This window comes from Salvia splendens, chromosome 5 (genome assembly GCF_004379255.2).
Source record: "Salvia splendens isolate huo1 chromosome 5, SspV2, whole genome shotgun sequence".
Taxonomy (NCBI): domain Eukaryota; kingdom Viridiplantae; phylum Streptophyta; class Magnoliopsida; order Lamiales; family Lamiaceae; genus Salvia; species Salvia splendens.
The window spans coordinates 37,519,479-37,537,224 of record NC_056036.1 but is presented as its reverse complement, the minus strand read 5'-3'; the positions used below and the strand labels follow the sequence as shown (position 1 = coordinate 37,537,224).

The window sequence follows — 17,746 nt, the reverse complement described above, 5'->3', positions numbered from 1 at the left end:
CGAGATCAATGAGACAAAGGCTTCGGGAAGGCGTTTCATTCTTTTTCCCTCACAAGGAACCTTTATCACAGTCTCTCATTCTTTTTCTAAATCTCCATCTGATGGTTCTTCTATACTGACTGGTAGCTGAGCCTCTGCGGCTCCAATGAACTCCGATTTCTGACAGAATTCCTTGATCGCTACTTCTATTTCTTCATCAGTCAACCCTTGGCTACTGATCAGATCACACTATGCAACAGCTTCTATGTCAGCCTGTTCATAAACATCTAAAGCCTGGAGTTTCTCCTGCAATAGTTCGGTCTCAAGAAAATCTTGGACTAGGGGGTCAATCATATCAACATAGCATAGATTTTCAGAATCGATGGGTTTCTTCATGGCATCATTTATATCGAAGGTAAACTTCTCCCCATGAAAATCAATGCAAATAGTCCCCTCAGCCATATCCACTATTGTCTTGGCCGTTCTCAGAAAAGGTCTTCCTAACAAGACTCCACTAGACTCCCTCGCTTCATGCTCACTCATTTTGATCACATAAAAATCAGCAGGGTATGTAAAATCATGCACTCTTACTAACCCATTTTCTAAAACTCCCTCAGGACTTATGCACGACCTATCAGCCAGTTGGATCAACACCCTAGTATTTGACAGCCTCACCCCTTTCAACCGGTTATAGATAGACAATGGCATGACATTTATAGATGCCCCCAAATCACACATTGCATGTTCGACCTTCACATCTCCTACAGTTATGGGTAGGGTGAACATACCTGGGTCGGCTCTCTTGGGTGGTAACTTCTCTTGCACTATTGTTGACGCTATCCCTTCCACCATAATCTTGCCATCCTTCTGGGCTCTCCCGGCTATGAAGTCCTTTATGAATTTCCCAAGAGGGGGTAGCTTCACGGCTTGGAGGAATGGTATGGTGACATCCAACTTCCCAAAAATCGACAAGTAGTCAACCGGGTTCTCTTTCTTCCTCTTTGTAACAAATCGGAATGGGAATGGTTTCTCCCCTTTTTTCTCCTCTACTGGTCCCTCAGTAACCTTCTTGGAGTCTTTCTTGGGTAGTTCATGGGTCTGGGCCTCCATTCTGGGCTCTTCCTCTTGAGGAGGTTCCTTCCTGGTCAGTAGGGTGTCGGGTTCACCTCTTACACTTGGTGTATCATCCAAGAAGAATGGATCCTGCATCCGAGGCATAGGTCTCCCTAATTCTTCCGTTGAAATGGTATCGCCTCCTATCTTCGTTCCATTGGATCCTCCACTAGGTCGTTTCGGTTGAGGCGCGTCATAAGTAGTTCCTGACCTCAACGTAACCTTACTCACATTTGCCTTTTCGGGCATTTGGACTGTAGATGGGAGTTTCCCCGCATTTCCCTTCAAATCACCCACCAAACTGGCCAGTTGAGCTAACTGCCTATTCATCATATCCATATTCGCCTTATGTTCCTTCTGGGCATTTTGCATCCCCTGCACGACCTCATTATGGGATTGCAATTCTCCTTTGATGCTCTGTTGTGACGCTAGCATTTCACCCATCATGTCCTCAACGGATCTCCTTGGCATGTTCGAATTTTGGAAATGACTCGGCCCTTGGTGTTGATAGTTCTGGGAGTTTTGCTGGCCTTGATTAGGCGGGTATTGGTTATATTGGGCAGGAGGGGTGTACTGATCTTGAGGATATTGATTCTGGTGCTGGCCTTGGAATTGATTTTGATTCTGATGGTGTTGGGGTCCTGGGTTCGGCTGATTTTGGAAATTTTGGAAGTTTCTCTGGTGGGGCGGCACATAGACAGGGTTCGGGTTCTGGTTTTGTGGGTTTTGGTTTTGGGATGTTGGTTTCTTCCTGACCAGTTGGGCTGGTAGTCTGGGTTTGCTGGTCCACGGTTAAGGTTTTGGTTCGGATGGGGGTTATACTGGTTCTGACCTTGGTTCTGATTTTGGCTTCCGTCACCCCATCGGAAGTTTGGATGATCCCTCCATGGTGCATCACGTTGTCTACCTTGAATCAAATGCCCACTAGAATTGAAGTACCCCGCAGCATTAACTTGCTCCATATTCCCGAAGTCATTAGGCTGATCATAGTTCGGTCCTTGATTTCCCTGCTCTGCACCCTTGTAATTCCCAGCTGGGGGAGGTGGTGGAGTGCTCTTCTCGATCGCACTCAGAAGTGACTTCTTCAGCTCATCCATTTTCAAATCCATTTTCTGCTCCAGCTTATTTTCCTGATCAGTAGACGAGGCAACAGCAGCCCGCTCTCGGTTGTATCCTTCCCTTGAATGGTCATACTCTTTCTTTGCATTCAGTAGCTTCCTTAGGACTCTCTTCGCTTCGCTGACCCGTAATTGCGTGAAGCTTCCTCCTGACGATGAATTTGCCAGGTCCTTGGTTACCGCGTTCATACCTTCGTAGAAAGTATGATGTACTTCAATGTCCGCCATGCGATGGTTGGGACATGATTCCAAAAGACCCATGTATCTTGCCCAATAATCACTCAAGGGTTCATCATACCCTTGCTTCACATTAGTTATTTCCCTCTTCAGCGCGCTTGTCTTGGATGACGGAAAAAACTCGACCAGGAATGCTGACTTGAAATCGGCCCAAGTCTCAATAGAGTTGGCGGGCAGGCGCATGAACCAGGTGTTAGCTTTCCCCTTGAGCACAAATGGTAAAGCCTTCAGCCTATAATCATCCTCAGTCGCTCCTGCTGGTCTCCTCTGCGCCCTACAAATTTTACAAAACTCATGAAGAAACTCATACGGCCCTTCATAGCTCTTCTCACAGTATGTAGGCAGGATCGCGATCACATGAGGCTTCACATCGCAGGCGGTTTGCCCTGGAGTAACGACTATGGCTTGAGGGGGCTCTCCTTCAGTATGTGCGTTCAGCGTCCCGATCTCCGGGTCTTCATCTCCCCGGTTGGCCATTTTCCTTGGGTTTCCTTCCAACAGTGGTTTCTCTTCTGGTATTGGTCCCTCTATGGTGCCCTTCTCTTCGTCACTACTCGTGCCTAGGTCAGACAAGGTGGTCGACAGGCCAGAACGAGTGGTTACGAGTATAGTTCCTCGCTTGAGTATTTTCGGCCTCCACTGATCAGGAGACGAGCTACTGCTCATAAACTGAAATGAAAAGAAAAAGGAAAATTATACACAATATATACACCAAAGTATCACACACAATAGCAACTCAAAAACGCCATCCATCCCCGGCAACGGCGCCATTTGAAAGGACCAAGGGTGCGTAGGTGTCGTTCAAGCAAGGATATATCCTACTGGTCAGGATAGAGATCCTATAGTCCGCAACACATCCATCCGCTCCACATATTGCTCGTTGGTTGTACTCGACGCAAGCTCCCACAATATTTCTTTAAAATTTTCCCCGATGAGTCGCTTCTTGAAGTTGTTGTATATGTGTTGAACACATAAGCGATGCTCGTTCTGTGGGAAATCCTCAAGAATGGCTTTTGCAAGACCCTACAAATGAAACACAACACAACACCCACTAGCACATATATATTAAAGTAACAAGAAGTATAATGTACATAAGTACAAAAATATGTCATATCAAAGTACACCCATAGCACAGCATAACACGCAGCTAACATCAACACTTGTAAAAAAACTCTAATCACAATCGAAGTATTAATGTATAGGTCAAATCACAAACAAAGTATAATTATTTCAAAAATCACATTTGAAGTATAAACGTTATGTTGAAATCACATAACACATACCTTTTGCTGATCAGACATGAAGACGTATCTAGGGGCATTGTCATGCAATTGAAGGTCCTCGGCTAGGTAGGAGAGAAACCATTTCCACTGAGTGTAGCTCTCTGCCTCAGTCACTGCCCACGCAATAGGCTACCAACCGTTGTTGGGATCAATTCCAATGGCCGTCATCAGTTGGCCCCTATACATACCTCGCAAAAAACAAGCATCTAGGAAGATAATTGGAAGGAAAAAACACATCCAACCCTTTTTCAAAGGCCCCAAGGAACAATAAAACCTCAAGAATCTGGGGCATACACTCTCAGGATCCCTGAAATTCTCATAGTGTAGGTGCACACTTGAATCAGGGTGTGTCCGTTCCAATTCAGATTTGTAGTAGAACAGCCTCCGGTATTGGAGTCTCGTCTTCCCGAAGATGCATTCTAATGCGGTGTCTCTTGCCCGATATGCCTTTGAAAGGACCAGGGGTGCGTAGGTGTCGTTCAAGCAAGGATATATCCTACTGGTCAGGATAGAGATCCTAACTAAGCCTAGACCCTGGTTTCAAAGATTCCTCAACCCACTCCTACTGATCAGTATAGTGGTGATAAGGGTCGAATCCCACAGAGATGGTGCGTTTAAACTACCGCGGTGATATTTGAAAAGGTTGGTTAGCTACCACGCTTGGGTTGAGTCTCTACCTAGGCAAGAACTTAAAGGTGGTGTTTTACTGGTCAGACGGTATGAAAGACATCTGGAATGTAACTGTGTACGTGAAATGGGGAGACATTTTTGTAACAGAAAATATTTAGAAGGTACGGGTTTCTATTTTGGGCTAAACGGAATATTCAGAGGGTAGTGGAAGTTTAGTGACTAGGCTGACAGGGCTTAACTAAAAGTGAAGGACAAAAGCAAAAAAGCATCTAAAAAGTAAGTGATCCCCTCCAATTGAAATAGACACCATCTTCTTCAACAAACACATCCAAAATTCAGATAACAATTTCAGATTCAACACGGAAAACACAGATTATCAACTCGCGAACACAGATCTAAAACTACGAAATCAAATCCGAAATCAAACACTGGAACTGGACTTCTGCATACTGGTCAACATGGAAGAACGATTCGGAAATTAAAACTAAGCTTTGCATGCAACGATCCACTTCCCAATCAAACAGTACCGGCTTATACTATCCTAGAGAAACTTGCTACGTAAAACAGAAATGAGAGATTCAGCACTTAAAACACCAAGAAACTTTAGATCTAAGCTAACTAGGCAAGGAAGGAAAAGAAAACAACACAATAAACGAAACGGAAATCAACTTCATAGCATAAACATGTTCGGATCTTCAACAAGTACTTCAAAAGCAGAAAATATCCAAAAGCAACAAAGATCCAACGTAAGGAAAGCAAGGAAAATTAAACTGCGAAGGTAAATAAAAGTGTTTTTGCCACTCCGGGCGATGGAATCTCTAAGCTACGGTCTTGCTGGCTGGAACGGACGATGACTGGAACTCTGGGAACATCTGGGCGTCAGGTGATCATGGCTGCGGCGAGGCAAGAAGCGGGACACGGCTGAAAGACTGGTATTATCGAGAGAACTCTCTACCTAAAGATGGTGGTGAATGAGTGAATGTGGATTTTTTTTCTTTTTCTCTCTCCTTCTTGGCTTCCTTTTATAGGGAGGCTTACCCTTGATTTTAGGGTAAATCCTCATTGCAAGTTGACTTCTTTGCCCTTAATTGTGGGTAATCCGTCCCAGCTATCCATCTTCTCCATCTCAAGTCATTTCAGCACGAATACTGATCAGTATGAGATCATGCTGGCGCCCTTTTTCACCTGAACATTCCGAAACTTCCCTACTTGCTAGAACACTTAACCTGCACACTTTGAGCAACTATTTTGCAGATATAATCAATTTTGCACATCATATTGACCCGTAACAAAGGCCTAGAATACGACTTATCAGCCTTTATCCTACCAACTTTCAGGCTGAACTCCTCATCCACACACTGCCGTATAGATGCCAAGGAATGTGAGGATTGGCTTTGATTTTCTCCATGTAACGCTCAGCCAGCCACTTGGCCGTGAGCCATTTCCAATCCAACACTTGCGAGCACGTGTGAGCTTGATTCCTCTGCATATTCACCACCTCATAATCAGTGTTGTTGTGGGTTTCGATCTTTCTTGCATACACATACCATTGGCAAGCCTTGCCTTTACAGATGGCACGAAGTCTCTTTCCATCATTTTTGTTCATATGCACACGTCGTCTCGTTATTATCGCGTACTGCCGCATGACCTTGTAGAAGAAATCTCGATCCTTAAAAAGATCACCAGGCTTCCAAACTGGAAGCTTCTTGGTCAGCTTGAAAGGAGTGTACTTTACACTCATTCTCTGCAACCCCTCCAAATCCTCTAGATCTTGTAGATCTTGAAGCTCATCCACGGTTTCTTGCTCGCATAGTGGGTTTGTATCGGACGACGAGTTCCTTTTGTCCACAACCGGGGAATACTTTCGCCATTTGTTGGACCCTCCACTGCCTTCACCATTCTGCTCTCCAAACCCCTCTCGTTCGGTCTCCGGCTCGGCACTCCGATGCTGCTGTTCCGGTTGTTGTTGCTGACATAACAACTGATAGAATGAGGTAAACAAATGTTCATCTCGACACATGTTGGCTAACGATATAAAATGGCCGACCTCATCGTCTTCGTCATCATTCGTATATCTCTCACTATGAAGATGACATCCGTCCGGGGCATACTCGAAAGAAGGAAGGTAAACATCATCTTGGACAACTTGTTGTGGTACTTCTCCTACAACTGTTTCAGACGCAGCTTCAGTTGGAGTTGATTCTTGCACATAGGTGTCAACTTCGGAAATGAACAGTTCATGGGTAATGTCCTCAAGGATCGAAAAGAATTCATTGTCAACCCGTATGTCCGACTATGGTTCACACCCACCGTCTATCACGGTTGGTACACATCTTCTTCATCTACAAATGCTCCTGCCCTATCCGAATCAGGTTGGTGAACTACAGGTTCAGATTCAATTGGATGGTCGTCAACTTGGACCAATCGGATTGGAATGTTCAACGCATGACGGTCTAGGTACATCCTACAATACACAAATGTACACAAAATCACAAACGGGGTACTAAGTCAATCATGTAAATCACAACTCATTACCTCTGGTACGTGTGCATGGAAGTCTACTCCTCCAACATCTCTAACATCTCCTCCAAGTTCTAGTACTGGTTCTGGTACCGCATCTCCAAGTTCTGCTACTGCTTCCCTAACTTCCGGCATAACTTCAACCTCAGATGCTACCGCTTCAAATACTACACCTTCGGATGGTACTGATTCCCTAACTTCCGGCATAACTTCAACCTCAGATGCTACAACTTCGGATGTTACTGATTCGGATGATACTTTTTTTTCAGATGCTACCTCTTCAAATGTTTTCTCCAAATTTTGACGAGCTACCTCCTCGTCCCTCTTCCTCTTAGCACGATCATCTTCTAAACTTTTTGTAAGATATTCCTCAAACTCAATATCCCTATCATACCAGCCAATCATCAAAGGCTTACTCCGGTGCCCTTGCAACTGATCGTCATGCCTCCTCTTCCTTCTCGGTTGACGCTTTGGCACAATCGGTTCAGTTTCTTCAATCTCTTCAATGATGACTCGTGGGGGTTTCGACGCACTGAATCTAAGAAGCTCTTCCGCTTCATCTTTCATTTTTTTCAGTAAAGCCGCCGCCCGGGTTATCTCCATAACGTGCATGTGAACTAGCCTTGTGGAAGTAGCCGCCACTTTGAGGAAATCCTTTAGATGTGGCTCCTCAATAATGGGCATCAAATGACCGCCTATTAAAACCCCCTTGCAGTCATTACTGTACTTTGGATCACAGTAATAGAACTCACATATCATTTTCCTATCATACTTCAACTTTAACACCATACTCGAGAGATCTATGAGCTCGAATTGGTCTATGGTACAGAAGTCGAAGAAAGTCAAATACCTCCCAACACACTTTTTCTCCTCTTTGGTAAAGAGGAATGAATCACCATGATTTAAAGCAATGGAAAACCTTCCAGGATCTTCCTCTGTCAAGGAAAAAAAATATCGGACAAACAAAACAAAAATCAAACCCTAAATTCCCAATATAGGAAAAACAAAATAAAAATCAAACCAAAACAACCAAAACAAATTTACAAAAAAATCAATTTCGGAGCCCTAAATCACAAACTGATGATATCTACACTGAAATTCTGATGTACGAATGAAACTAAAAACATAACTTACTATATTCCTCTTCCGGGTAGAAAAAATCCAGCTCAAGATCTCGGACATCCCATGTTTCTTTATCTACATCTATGACCTCCGGTACATGTCTCGGTGGCGGGGGCGGGGGCGGTGGTGAGGATTCCTTTTTACGACGAGAAGAATTCCGCGAAGAGGACGCGCCTGAGGATCCATTGCGCTTCCGCTTTGGTGCCATTCATGCAAGAGAAGATAGGGTTTGCAAAGAGTGTTTAGGCGGGTGAGGGAAGAGTGAGTGATGTTATGAAATATTTGAATTCTGGTAAAACTTTAGTAAATGAACACATAGTGTATATATATATGTGGCGTGTATTTTTCAGCGAGAGAGAGGGTATACGAACCGACGCTGCAACATGTCAAATCGCAACATGCGATGAACAGTGCTCGATGTGCAACATGCAGGCCGCCACTGCAGGCACTGCAGATTCTGTAATGGCTTTGTCCAAAATGCCCTTTAAGGGCCGAAGGGTCTTTCAGTCAGAAAAAACAAGATACGTGATTATATTTAAGGTGATTATGTTTAAGGTTAGAGACTTTCGGAGATATTTTTTTCCTTAGAGACCTGCAGTGTCACAAACGGAAACGTTAGGGACTTTTGATATAGTTCGCTCTTTCTTTTCTTTAATAAGTAGGATTGAAACCGGCTAAAGTTCAATTTTTTGGGTCAATGCAATTAAAACTTCAAATTCGGAAAGAAGTAAAATTTAAAATCGACATAGCTTTTTCTTTAGGTAGAACCGAACCCAACCGAACTTCTAATTTCGATCACACAAATCCTAGGATCTAAAACCGCAAATCATGTTTTATTATCTATCATAATTAATCAAATCAATGACAATAACCTAACCATATTATCCAACAACAATCAACTCATGCGACAAAGTATCAAGTATAAGTTGTAGTATAACAAAACATGTGTTACTCTCACCGCATATCAAATCATTTAAACAGTAGCCAAACCATAAACTCAACAACAATGAAATCGTACAAGATAGTATTATTCTCAACTCTAATGAAAAATATTTTATAGGCTGGAATTTTGGAAGGTCAAAACTGAGTTGGCTCAGAATTTTTTATTTTGAAAATTTGAATCCAAACTGAAATTGCATTTTACAGAAATCGCATATAGAACAAAAATCCACACAGCCCATTATCTCCTCATTCAAGACAGCAATGAAAAACTATAGATTTTGTAAATCAGATATAGTATTAAACATTGAATAACTAATTTGTTAACAAAGCTACAACCCATACATTGCACAACACGGCCAAGCCTCCCCCCAACCCACCCACATCCAACACCAAAAGAGAGCAAAAAAAAGAAGCAAGATCAAAAATGATGAAGGCAACATTCGCCGCCTTCCCGCTGTAAGAAGCCCATCCCGTAACAGTGTTATGTTCCAAAAATATGTCTGTGGACGGGCTGGGCGTCGAATGTGCCAACAACTTGTGTCCATGGCTTGTCTATGACCAAGAGAGAGTTTTTCGATAGATGCTCAACAAATAAAACAGGATCTCTGAATGCACAAAATTCAAAGTTCTTTCTACCGCCGTGTTTATTTTCTGAACCCTGTCGTTTCCGCTTACTCACTCCATTGATGTGTACCTTTCTTGTTGTTGAAACCAGACCATTTGTCAAGTCAGTGTCATCATCCCTGTCGACAGGCATCCCAAAATCGATCAAGCACATAGCCCTGTAACACCAGAAGTGGTCAACTCAAGAAAAAAGAAAAACAGAAAGCAGGAAATAAAGACGGTTTTGGTATTCCTTGAGGTCTTGAATACTGATGAATAATCATAATGATTTATCAAATCTCAAGATTGAATTTTTCAGTCAAGTATCAGCTCGATATTTATACCATCTTGTATCATCTCTAGCCCAGAATCCCCTCTTACAACCCAAAAGAAGATTTTAACTACTCAATGTTACAATCAGTCTAATACATAACCAAAAGAGTAATACAAGAAAAACTATAGGCAAAGCTTCCCTATAATAACTAACTATTTCCCTCACCCAAAAAGCTAATTGTGCATGTAAGCTATCTAGCTAGCTCACAGCTCTAAAAAACAAAAATTAACTCAGCTCCCTACCGTGCCTTGGTTATGGAAGGAACTGAGCTTGTTACCCCTATATAGTCATTGGAACATTAGAGAATAATCTGGCCCTGGCAGAAAGTCCGTTTAAGGTTCTAGCCTCTACTTACATTACCCAGTTGATAAAGTCAGCCCTAAGTCACTAAGCTGTCTGATCTGGCCTGCATCTGTGTTATGGTAACTTTAGTTATCATCATTATCTAAGATTTAGTTTCCTGGTCATTACAAACAGCATGAGTTCAACAAAATCTTCACATTTGCATTGAAATGTACTACATGATTACATATAGTATAAGGGAAAATGATCTTACCTGGGACTATAGACAATGACAGAAGATGAAGTTGAGGATGGGTGGAACGAAAGACCAATAACTTCTCCAGGAAATTCTTGGTATCTCCTTGGCAGAGAAAATGTGTGACGCATGGACCACTCCCCCAATTGTTTAGCCTCCACATCTAATGCATAAACCTGATTTGAAGAGGTGGAGATGATAAGAATGTTGCTATTTTTAGGAGTAAAACCACCAGCAGTAACCGCAGCTCCATCCAGTCTTGATATGAACCAGTGTTGCCTGTATTCAAAATAATATATTAGAATGAGAATGCAAACTTCAACAAGTCTACTTCCGAGAAAAAAAATCAGTGAGTCAGATTCATATTCTTCTTATTACATGCTTCCCAGAATCAGTATTAAATAAAATAAGGGAAAGGGTCAAAGACACCCTCATACTTTCCTTGAAAAGTGCTCCTGTTAAGGTACAAATAAACCCCTTGTGAAATTATCATTGTACTTTAGCTAACACTTGTCATGAGGGAAACATTGGGGATGAATGTATAACTGAAATTCCTTCGGACACTAGTCTAAACTTGCAGGAAATTTGGAGTATTTAACCCTTTTTCCAAATGAAATATCATAATAGCTTTTTATATGCCACTACCAAATAAGCTAGGTACCTGAACAACACAGATTTAAACTACTACATTTATGTGTTAACCTCAGGGCTAGCAGCCATTGCCACAAGAGTAATAACTGCGCATCAGTATAAATATAGCAGAATAATACAGTACGTTAATATACATAAAAACCTACTCCCTCCGTCCCATGTTACTTGAGTCACTTGTTTGCACTCCTTTTGAAAAAAATATAATAAATGGTTAGAGTGGAGAAAGAGTAAAGTAAGAGAGAGGATACAAAAGATGAGACTCTTCTCTACATGTACATTATTCTCCCACTTACTTTACTCTCTCTCTCTCTCTCTCTCTATTTTAACTATTTATTATCATTTCTCTAAAAGAAGTGCAAAAATGAACTGATTCAAGTAACGTGGGCCAGAGGGAGTATTAAACTAAAGTCAGAAGCTTTTATACAACCACTAGTAGCTACAAAGACATGCAGTTAATAGAGAAAACTTAATGCATATCCAATAACTCAAATAAAAGAAAAAACGGCATCAACCATACCTCAGTGTCTCAAGATTGAAAATATAGACATCTCCATAGCAGTTGACAGCAGCTAACCACTGGCCGTCATTGCTTGTGAACATTTTTGTAATGGGAGGTTCGCTAGGCGGGAGACCATCTACATTCTCTTTCCGGCAAGGAGTGAAAGCATGGAGGAGATCCTCATTTCCAACATCTACAACCTACAACATGATCATATGTTTTCAGAGAAATAATAACAAAACCATTCAACAACAACTGGTACATGTAAAGTCTAGGAATCCTGATTTATAATTCACTTTTCACTTGCCAGATAACATCTCATTTACTTAAGTAACAAGACGGGAGCCCTAACATATTTTAAACTCATTCACATCATCTACTTAGAAACACAGCAAGTACTCTAAAACTAAACACTCGCAAAAACTTTTGTAAACTGAAGATTCATTATCTAGGCCCAAATCCCCAAACCTTGTTAGCTGAAGGTATAACAAGTAATGACCCATGCAAAGACTTTCAACATAAACAACTAATAAGAAATGTAATTACTGTTGATAAATTTTGTTACTAATAAAACGACAGAGAAACTAGTGATAACCAACACCAAGCACAAGGTGAATAAAACTTGTGAAGGTATAAACTGCACAAGAAAGTGTAGAATTACAACATTTTGTTCACACCTACAGTTCATTATGAATACAAAATCAGAAGATGTTTTTGCAATAAAGTGGAAATGGAGAATATGCTGTTCGGTAGTAAAATATTAAGCTTTTAAATTAGGATTATCTATCCCCTCAGAAAAAAGATATTTTTCATATGATCTCTCATAGTGCCACCCTAACCTACGAATAATAATAGAAGCAGCAAATAGATATCCATACACAAGAAAAAGGAAAACAGAATTCATACATATATCCTTCTGTCCTGCCCAGCCAGTATTAATTTCGAAGAGTCGGAGCTGAAAACCATGAAATGGGCAAATGGCAATCCCTGAGGGAGCTTCCTTTTATCTACAGACCAACCTGTGCCTGATTTGATTCTTTTTAAATAAAATAAATTAGGTTTTATGTAATCTGAGTAGGCAACTAGTTCTCCTGATGAAGATATTGTACTACAAATGATCTTCCGAGAAACCTTGCATTTAATTCTGGCCACTAAATCAGTACGTGCAGACCCACCAGATGAGCTAGGACCGATATCAGTTACACTACCATTTTGCAATTGCACGCAAAAGATGTCTAAGAAATTTGCAGACTGAACCAAAAGTAATGGTGTCTGATTGAAAAGTGTTTTAATAACAAGTTGCATTGGCATTCTCTGTGGTGCAGGGCATATGTCATGAGGAGAAAACTTAGTAAATTCCTTTACAGAATATGCAAAAAGTTTAGTGTCGTCGCCCGCCGATATAAGCATTGGCACACCCAAATGAGCCCATTTATGGTAACTGAAATCAAGGGGCTTGTCCGGACCTCGCGACCTCTTAACTTTTTCATCAGGAGGCAGATCTGCCAATGGGAGAATATGTAGGTTAGGTATCAGTAAGACTAAGGTGGTCGAAACTGGAAACAGTTCTATTAAAAATTCAGAAAATTTAGAACTATGCAAATAAATCTACCTTCAAGGCTGATAGGTACAGCTAAGGTCAATGCCCTTATATCATGAGTATGAGATCTCACATTGCCAACATAGACCCATTTCTTGACAGCTGGGACAAATTTTTCATCTCCAGAATCAACAGCCTCAGTAGAAAGTTTATACAGTATGATCTACAAAGTGGCAATTATCATAGGTTATAGTTAACCAAATTACAGTATCAATAAGATCATTTGCAAACATTTGCACTAAGGGACGATCATGTTTGCAGCAAAACAAGATCAGAAGCTTGAATATTCAATAACCATTTTCAAGGCAAAAATAGCTATGAGTTAAACCATGATGAAAGAGTAGGATATTGTCAAAATCACAGAGCATAGATAAAAACTACTCCCTCCGTCCTCCGTCCCACTGAAGATGACTCACTTTCCTTTTTAGTTTGTCCCAACCAAGATGACCCATTGCTAAAAATGGTAACACCCTTATCTCTACTTTATTCTTTCTCTCTTACTCAGTGTTGTTAAAATCGCGCCCCGAGCGCGCTTGGGTCGCGGGTCGCAAGGGTCGAGACCGACATCGCCCCGATGCGGCGGGGTCGTGCGAGATCCGTGGAGCGACGGTGGGGCGCGCCTGGGTCGGCTGGGTCGCCGTGGAGCCTAATTGAGAAACAAAGGCATCCATTCACTTTTTTTACGGGAAGAGAGGAGGGAGAAGCAGAAACAATTGGAGGTTTGATGGAAACGAGAAATTGATGTGAGTGGATAAATGTTGAGCGCTTTCACCTATATACAGAGCTGATTGGGAAATGGCTCACCTACACCGCTTTGCAGTGGATAATTATTTCACAGTCTCCGTCAATCACTCGGCTCCACTGATTTAGTATACTTATTTAACACAAGTAATTAATTCTTTTATCTATGTTATGGAAATGAGAAGGACTAATCAACATAATCAATTCTTTTATCTATGTTATGGAATTGAAAATTCCTGATAATAGAAATAATGTTAGTAAATTGTCTATTTTTTCAATTTTTAAAAGTAAATAAATACTTCTTCCGTTAGTACGCTTTACTAATAACATAAACATTAACTATGCAATATAAATAAAATAGTTATTACATTCACAGTGTTTATTGCAGTAATAAAATTTAGTAGTGTGGATATATTGTGATGCGGTGTTTGAAATAAATTTAAATTGTAGAAATCATTTTTTCTCATTTTTTTCACTTTCTACAATATTATTTCAAATCAATGAACTTTTAATCATTTTTCCTCATTTTTTTCACTTTTGCTATTCATCTTTTTTTACTAAAATTTTGAATATAGGAATTATAAACAATTTCCCAAAATTAAACGATGGTAGAGCTTCTGGAGCGTCGGAAGCAGTGTACCATACTAGAGGTAGCACAAGCACAAGAGAACAAGCCTCAAGCTCTATGCGTGCTTATACTCTTGTGAATAATGAAGATGACAGTGAAGATATTAATTTGGTTGTATCTGATGAAGGAGAAGAGGACTTACCTCTGAGTGATGATGATATTATTTAGTTAATTATTTTATGTTTTGCAACTTTTTTTGGAACTTTGATGATTTTTTATAATAAAATTCAGTTATTTAGTTATGTTATGTTGCTTAAAAATTTATATTTTTCGTCTAATCTTCTTTTTTTAATATGGAGTAATGATGTATGTAGATTTATTTGATGTGATAAACATTCAAACAATAAACATATAAAAGAGACACAAATATAATCATCATTAGGCTATTCTGGCGCCCCGATTCTTGGGTCTCTCGCCTCGTCGCCCCATCGCCCCGCGACCCGGGGTCCCCCCTCATCGCCCCGGGGCGCCCCGCGACCCTAACAACACTGCTCTTACTTTACTCTCTCCACTTACACACAAAATAAAGTTACTTAAATTCCCGTGCCGCCCAAGGAAGGGGTCATCTTCCTTGGGACGGAGGGAGTAGTATTTTACAAAAAAAAAGCATATGAATTTACCTGACCATCAGAACCAGCAGAAAATACTCTGTTATGGCTGGGAGCTGCAGCTAAAGCATTTACATCACCTTTGTGATTTGAATGTTCCTGCAAAAGTGTTCCAAACTGACCATCCCAGAACTTCACACAACCAGTACTATCCCCACTGGCTATTGTCCCACACCTGATACCATAAAATGCAGACCAAAGTGGACAGTCTATTAGTAAACAATGTCATCCCAATATGTAAAAACACAGCCTCACATGCAGAAATACAAAATGAGCAATTTGACCCATTCTTACCTTAATGCAATTAATGACCATATGCAAAGATCATTATCACCACCCAGATATCCATGACCAACAGTTATTCTGTATATCTCCTGAGACAACTTAGCATCCCAACACCTTATGAACCTGAACATGAAATAAAATTAAATAAAAACCAGTAAGTTAACAGAAACTAAAAAACAAAAAAGTATTAACAGTCTCGTGAAACCCATCCACAAGCCAAAAGAAATGTTATAGGCCCAGCATTTCAGATTCACTCAAATTCACAGATGGAAAACTAGCATACCCGTCGCTACTCCCTGAATAAATCCTACTTCCATCTGAACTCCAGGTTACACTAAGTGTACGCCCTGAAAAAAGAGAAACAAATGATAAGTAATAATCATAAGCATGTTATACTCCCAAACAAGTTTGACCACAAAAAAATTTCAATTAAGCAAGGGCTTGATGTCTCACCACTGACCCGAGGCAACGTTCTATTATAAATAAGTTCTTCTGCATCAGAAACACGATAGATCCGGACACAACCATCGTCACAGGCAATTGCTAGCCGGGTACTTTCAGCGTCAATTTGCTCATGAACCAGCTCAGCACGTTTATTATCGTCTTCATCTTCACTTTCACTATTCTCCTCATCATCAATGTCACCGGTAATTGATGTGCTAGTCTGATCATTCTGATAAGTTTTTGCTCCCTGCCTCTCATTGCGACGCAAATGATTGCATGGCTCTGCAGCAATTTGCCAAATCGAGAAACCAATAGAATCTAGCACTGTCTGCAGCAGTACAAAACGAGAAAGCAAGAAAGCGAGTAACCATCAATAACTTCACCAAAAACGCCTAAAGCTCGTATCTTGACCCAAAAACCGAAAACCTTAACAGACATGGTATTAGCCCTATACCTGAGGTCTAACAGATTATAATACACATTAATACTACATGCTATTAGCCCTATATTGAGCTACTTTATGGTATCGTGCAATTGTTCAATAAAGATGGTAGTAAAATGCATCCTAATACCAAACATTAGCACTTTTCCATTTTATACATGCATTAAATTCTCCCAATTTGTAAAACTAAGCTCCTAAACAAGGCAGCTGATACATGTATTTCCTTATTTAATACAGAGCGGATAAATCAAATGAAGAAGAATAGAAAAATTTTAACTGCCGCACTAACCTTTTGTCTCAAATCGAACAAATCCCACTCGGAAATGGACCCGTCAATGCTGGAAGACAGCAATCGGCCCAACGGTCCACCCCTCGGCCCGGACTGACACCAAACCAGCGAAGACACTCTAGAATTAGGATCCCCGTGTATTGTCTACACCATACCCAAAAAAACAAAATTTTCATAAAAATATGATTGATCAAAACAGAAACAAGAAAAATCATAGGGTATGGTGTGGCATACGAGCTGACAGTGCCAGCCGACAGAACCCGGAGAGACAAGCCAAATCTCGAGCGAGCCGTCGGCACGAACGGCGGCGACCTGCGAGCTATCAGCGCTCGTAGCTAGAGCTACAACCGGCGACGGGGTCCATTCCACCGAATTGATTCGGTGAACTTTTAGCATCTTCACAGAATCCTCCAGATTTAGGGAAATTTTAGGAAATATGTGGGACGACTGAAGAGAAGCATCAGAAAGAAAATGAAGCGGGGACGAAGTAGGGTTTAAGAGCGCACGCCCGGGTCGGATTTATTCGATTTCTCTTTCCGGGTCTACATAGGCCAATCTTATGACAATCCATTTGTTTGTGTTTTAGGCCCAATCATACTTTTTTTTCTAACTAGCTATAATAATTAAGTAATACTGGAGCAGTAGATATTTAAATTTAGTTATATTGCTTAAGACAATGTATTACTTAGTACTAACTAATTGTACTAAAGTATAGTCAAGAATCCAAAGCTACTTGCAATTTCTCTCGTAATTTTAAAGAAAATCGTGGATCCGAAGATTACCTAGATAGTACTCCATGTAGTCTCGTAAATTCATTGATATATAACTCAACTAATTTTTCTATTGAATAATCAGTTTTTCATTGCAATGAAATGAGCTAACTTGGTCAATAGATTAACAATCATCTATAGTGAATCTTTCTTCTGAGGTGATAAATCACACCACAAAGTCCATCGTAATTCAATCTTATTTCCATTCGGATATACTAATTGGGTGCAACAAACCTGACGTGACTTGATGTTTAGTTTTAACTTATTGAATTGTAAAGCACTTTGATGCAAATTCTATGTCATATCTCTTCATACCAAGCTACCAATAAATTCCCTCAAGTCACAATATATTTTAGTACTTCCATGAGAT

At 40.6% G+C, this 17,746-nt stretch overlaps 1 protein-coding gene across 1 annotated transcript; it reads right to left on the bottom strand.

Annotated features, from left to right (window-relative positions):
• Window positions 1-9,077: 9,077 nt before the first annotated feature.
• Window positions 9,078-17,101, bottom strand: LOC121805756 (WD repeat-containing protein PCN-like). The gene is made up of 11 exons (XM_042205741.1): window positions 16,841-17,101; window positions 16,607-16,750; window positions 15,885-16,203; window positions 15,715-15,778; window positions 15,441-15,554; window positions 15,159-15,321; window positions 13,182-13,332; window positions 12,476-13,071; window positions 11,588-11,769; window positions 10,438-10,698; window positions 9,078-9,726 (listed from the first exon to the last, which is right to left on the bottom strand). Exons 1-11 carry the CDS (start codon window positions 17,000-17,002, stop codon window positions 9,426-9,428), a joined length of 2,457 nt encoding a protein of 818 aa, XP_042061675.1. The 5' UTR covers window positions 17,003-17,101; the 3' UTR covers window positions 9,078-9,425.
• Window positions 17,102-17,746: the final 645 nt, after the last annotated feature.

Bases quoted from the DNA above. Each gene is read 5' to 3' on its own strand.
- LOC121805756 (XM_042205741.1), bottom strand. From the start codon at position 17,002: ATGCTAAAAGTTCACCGAATCAATTCGGTGGAATGGACCCCGTCGCCG. The intron at 15,555-15,714 runs GTATGCTAGTTT...TTTCATGTTCAG, and splicing joins TATTCAGGGAGTAGCGACGG to GTTCATAAGGTGTTGGGATG. The intron at 13,333-15,158 runs GTAAATTCATAT...GCCACTTTGTAG, and splicing joins CTGCTGGTTCTGATGGTCAG to ATCATACTGTATAAACTTTC.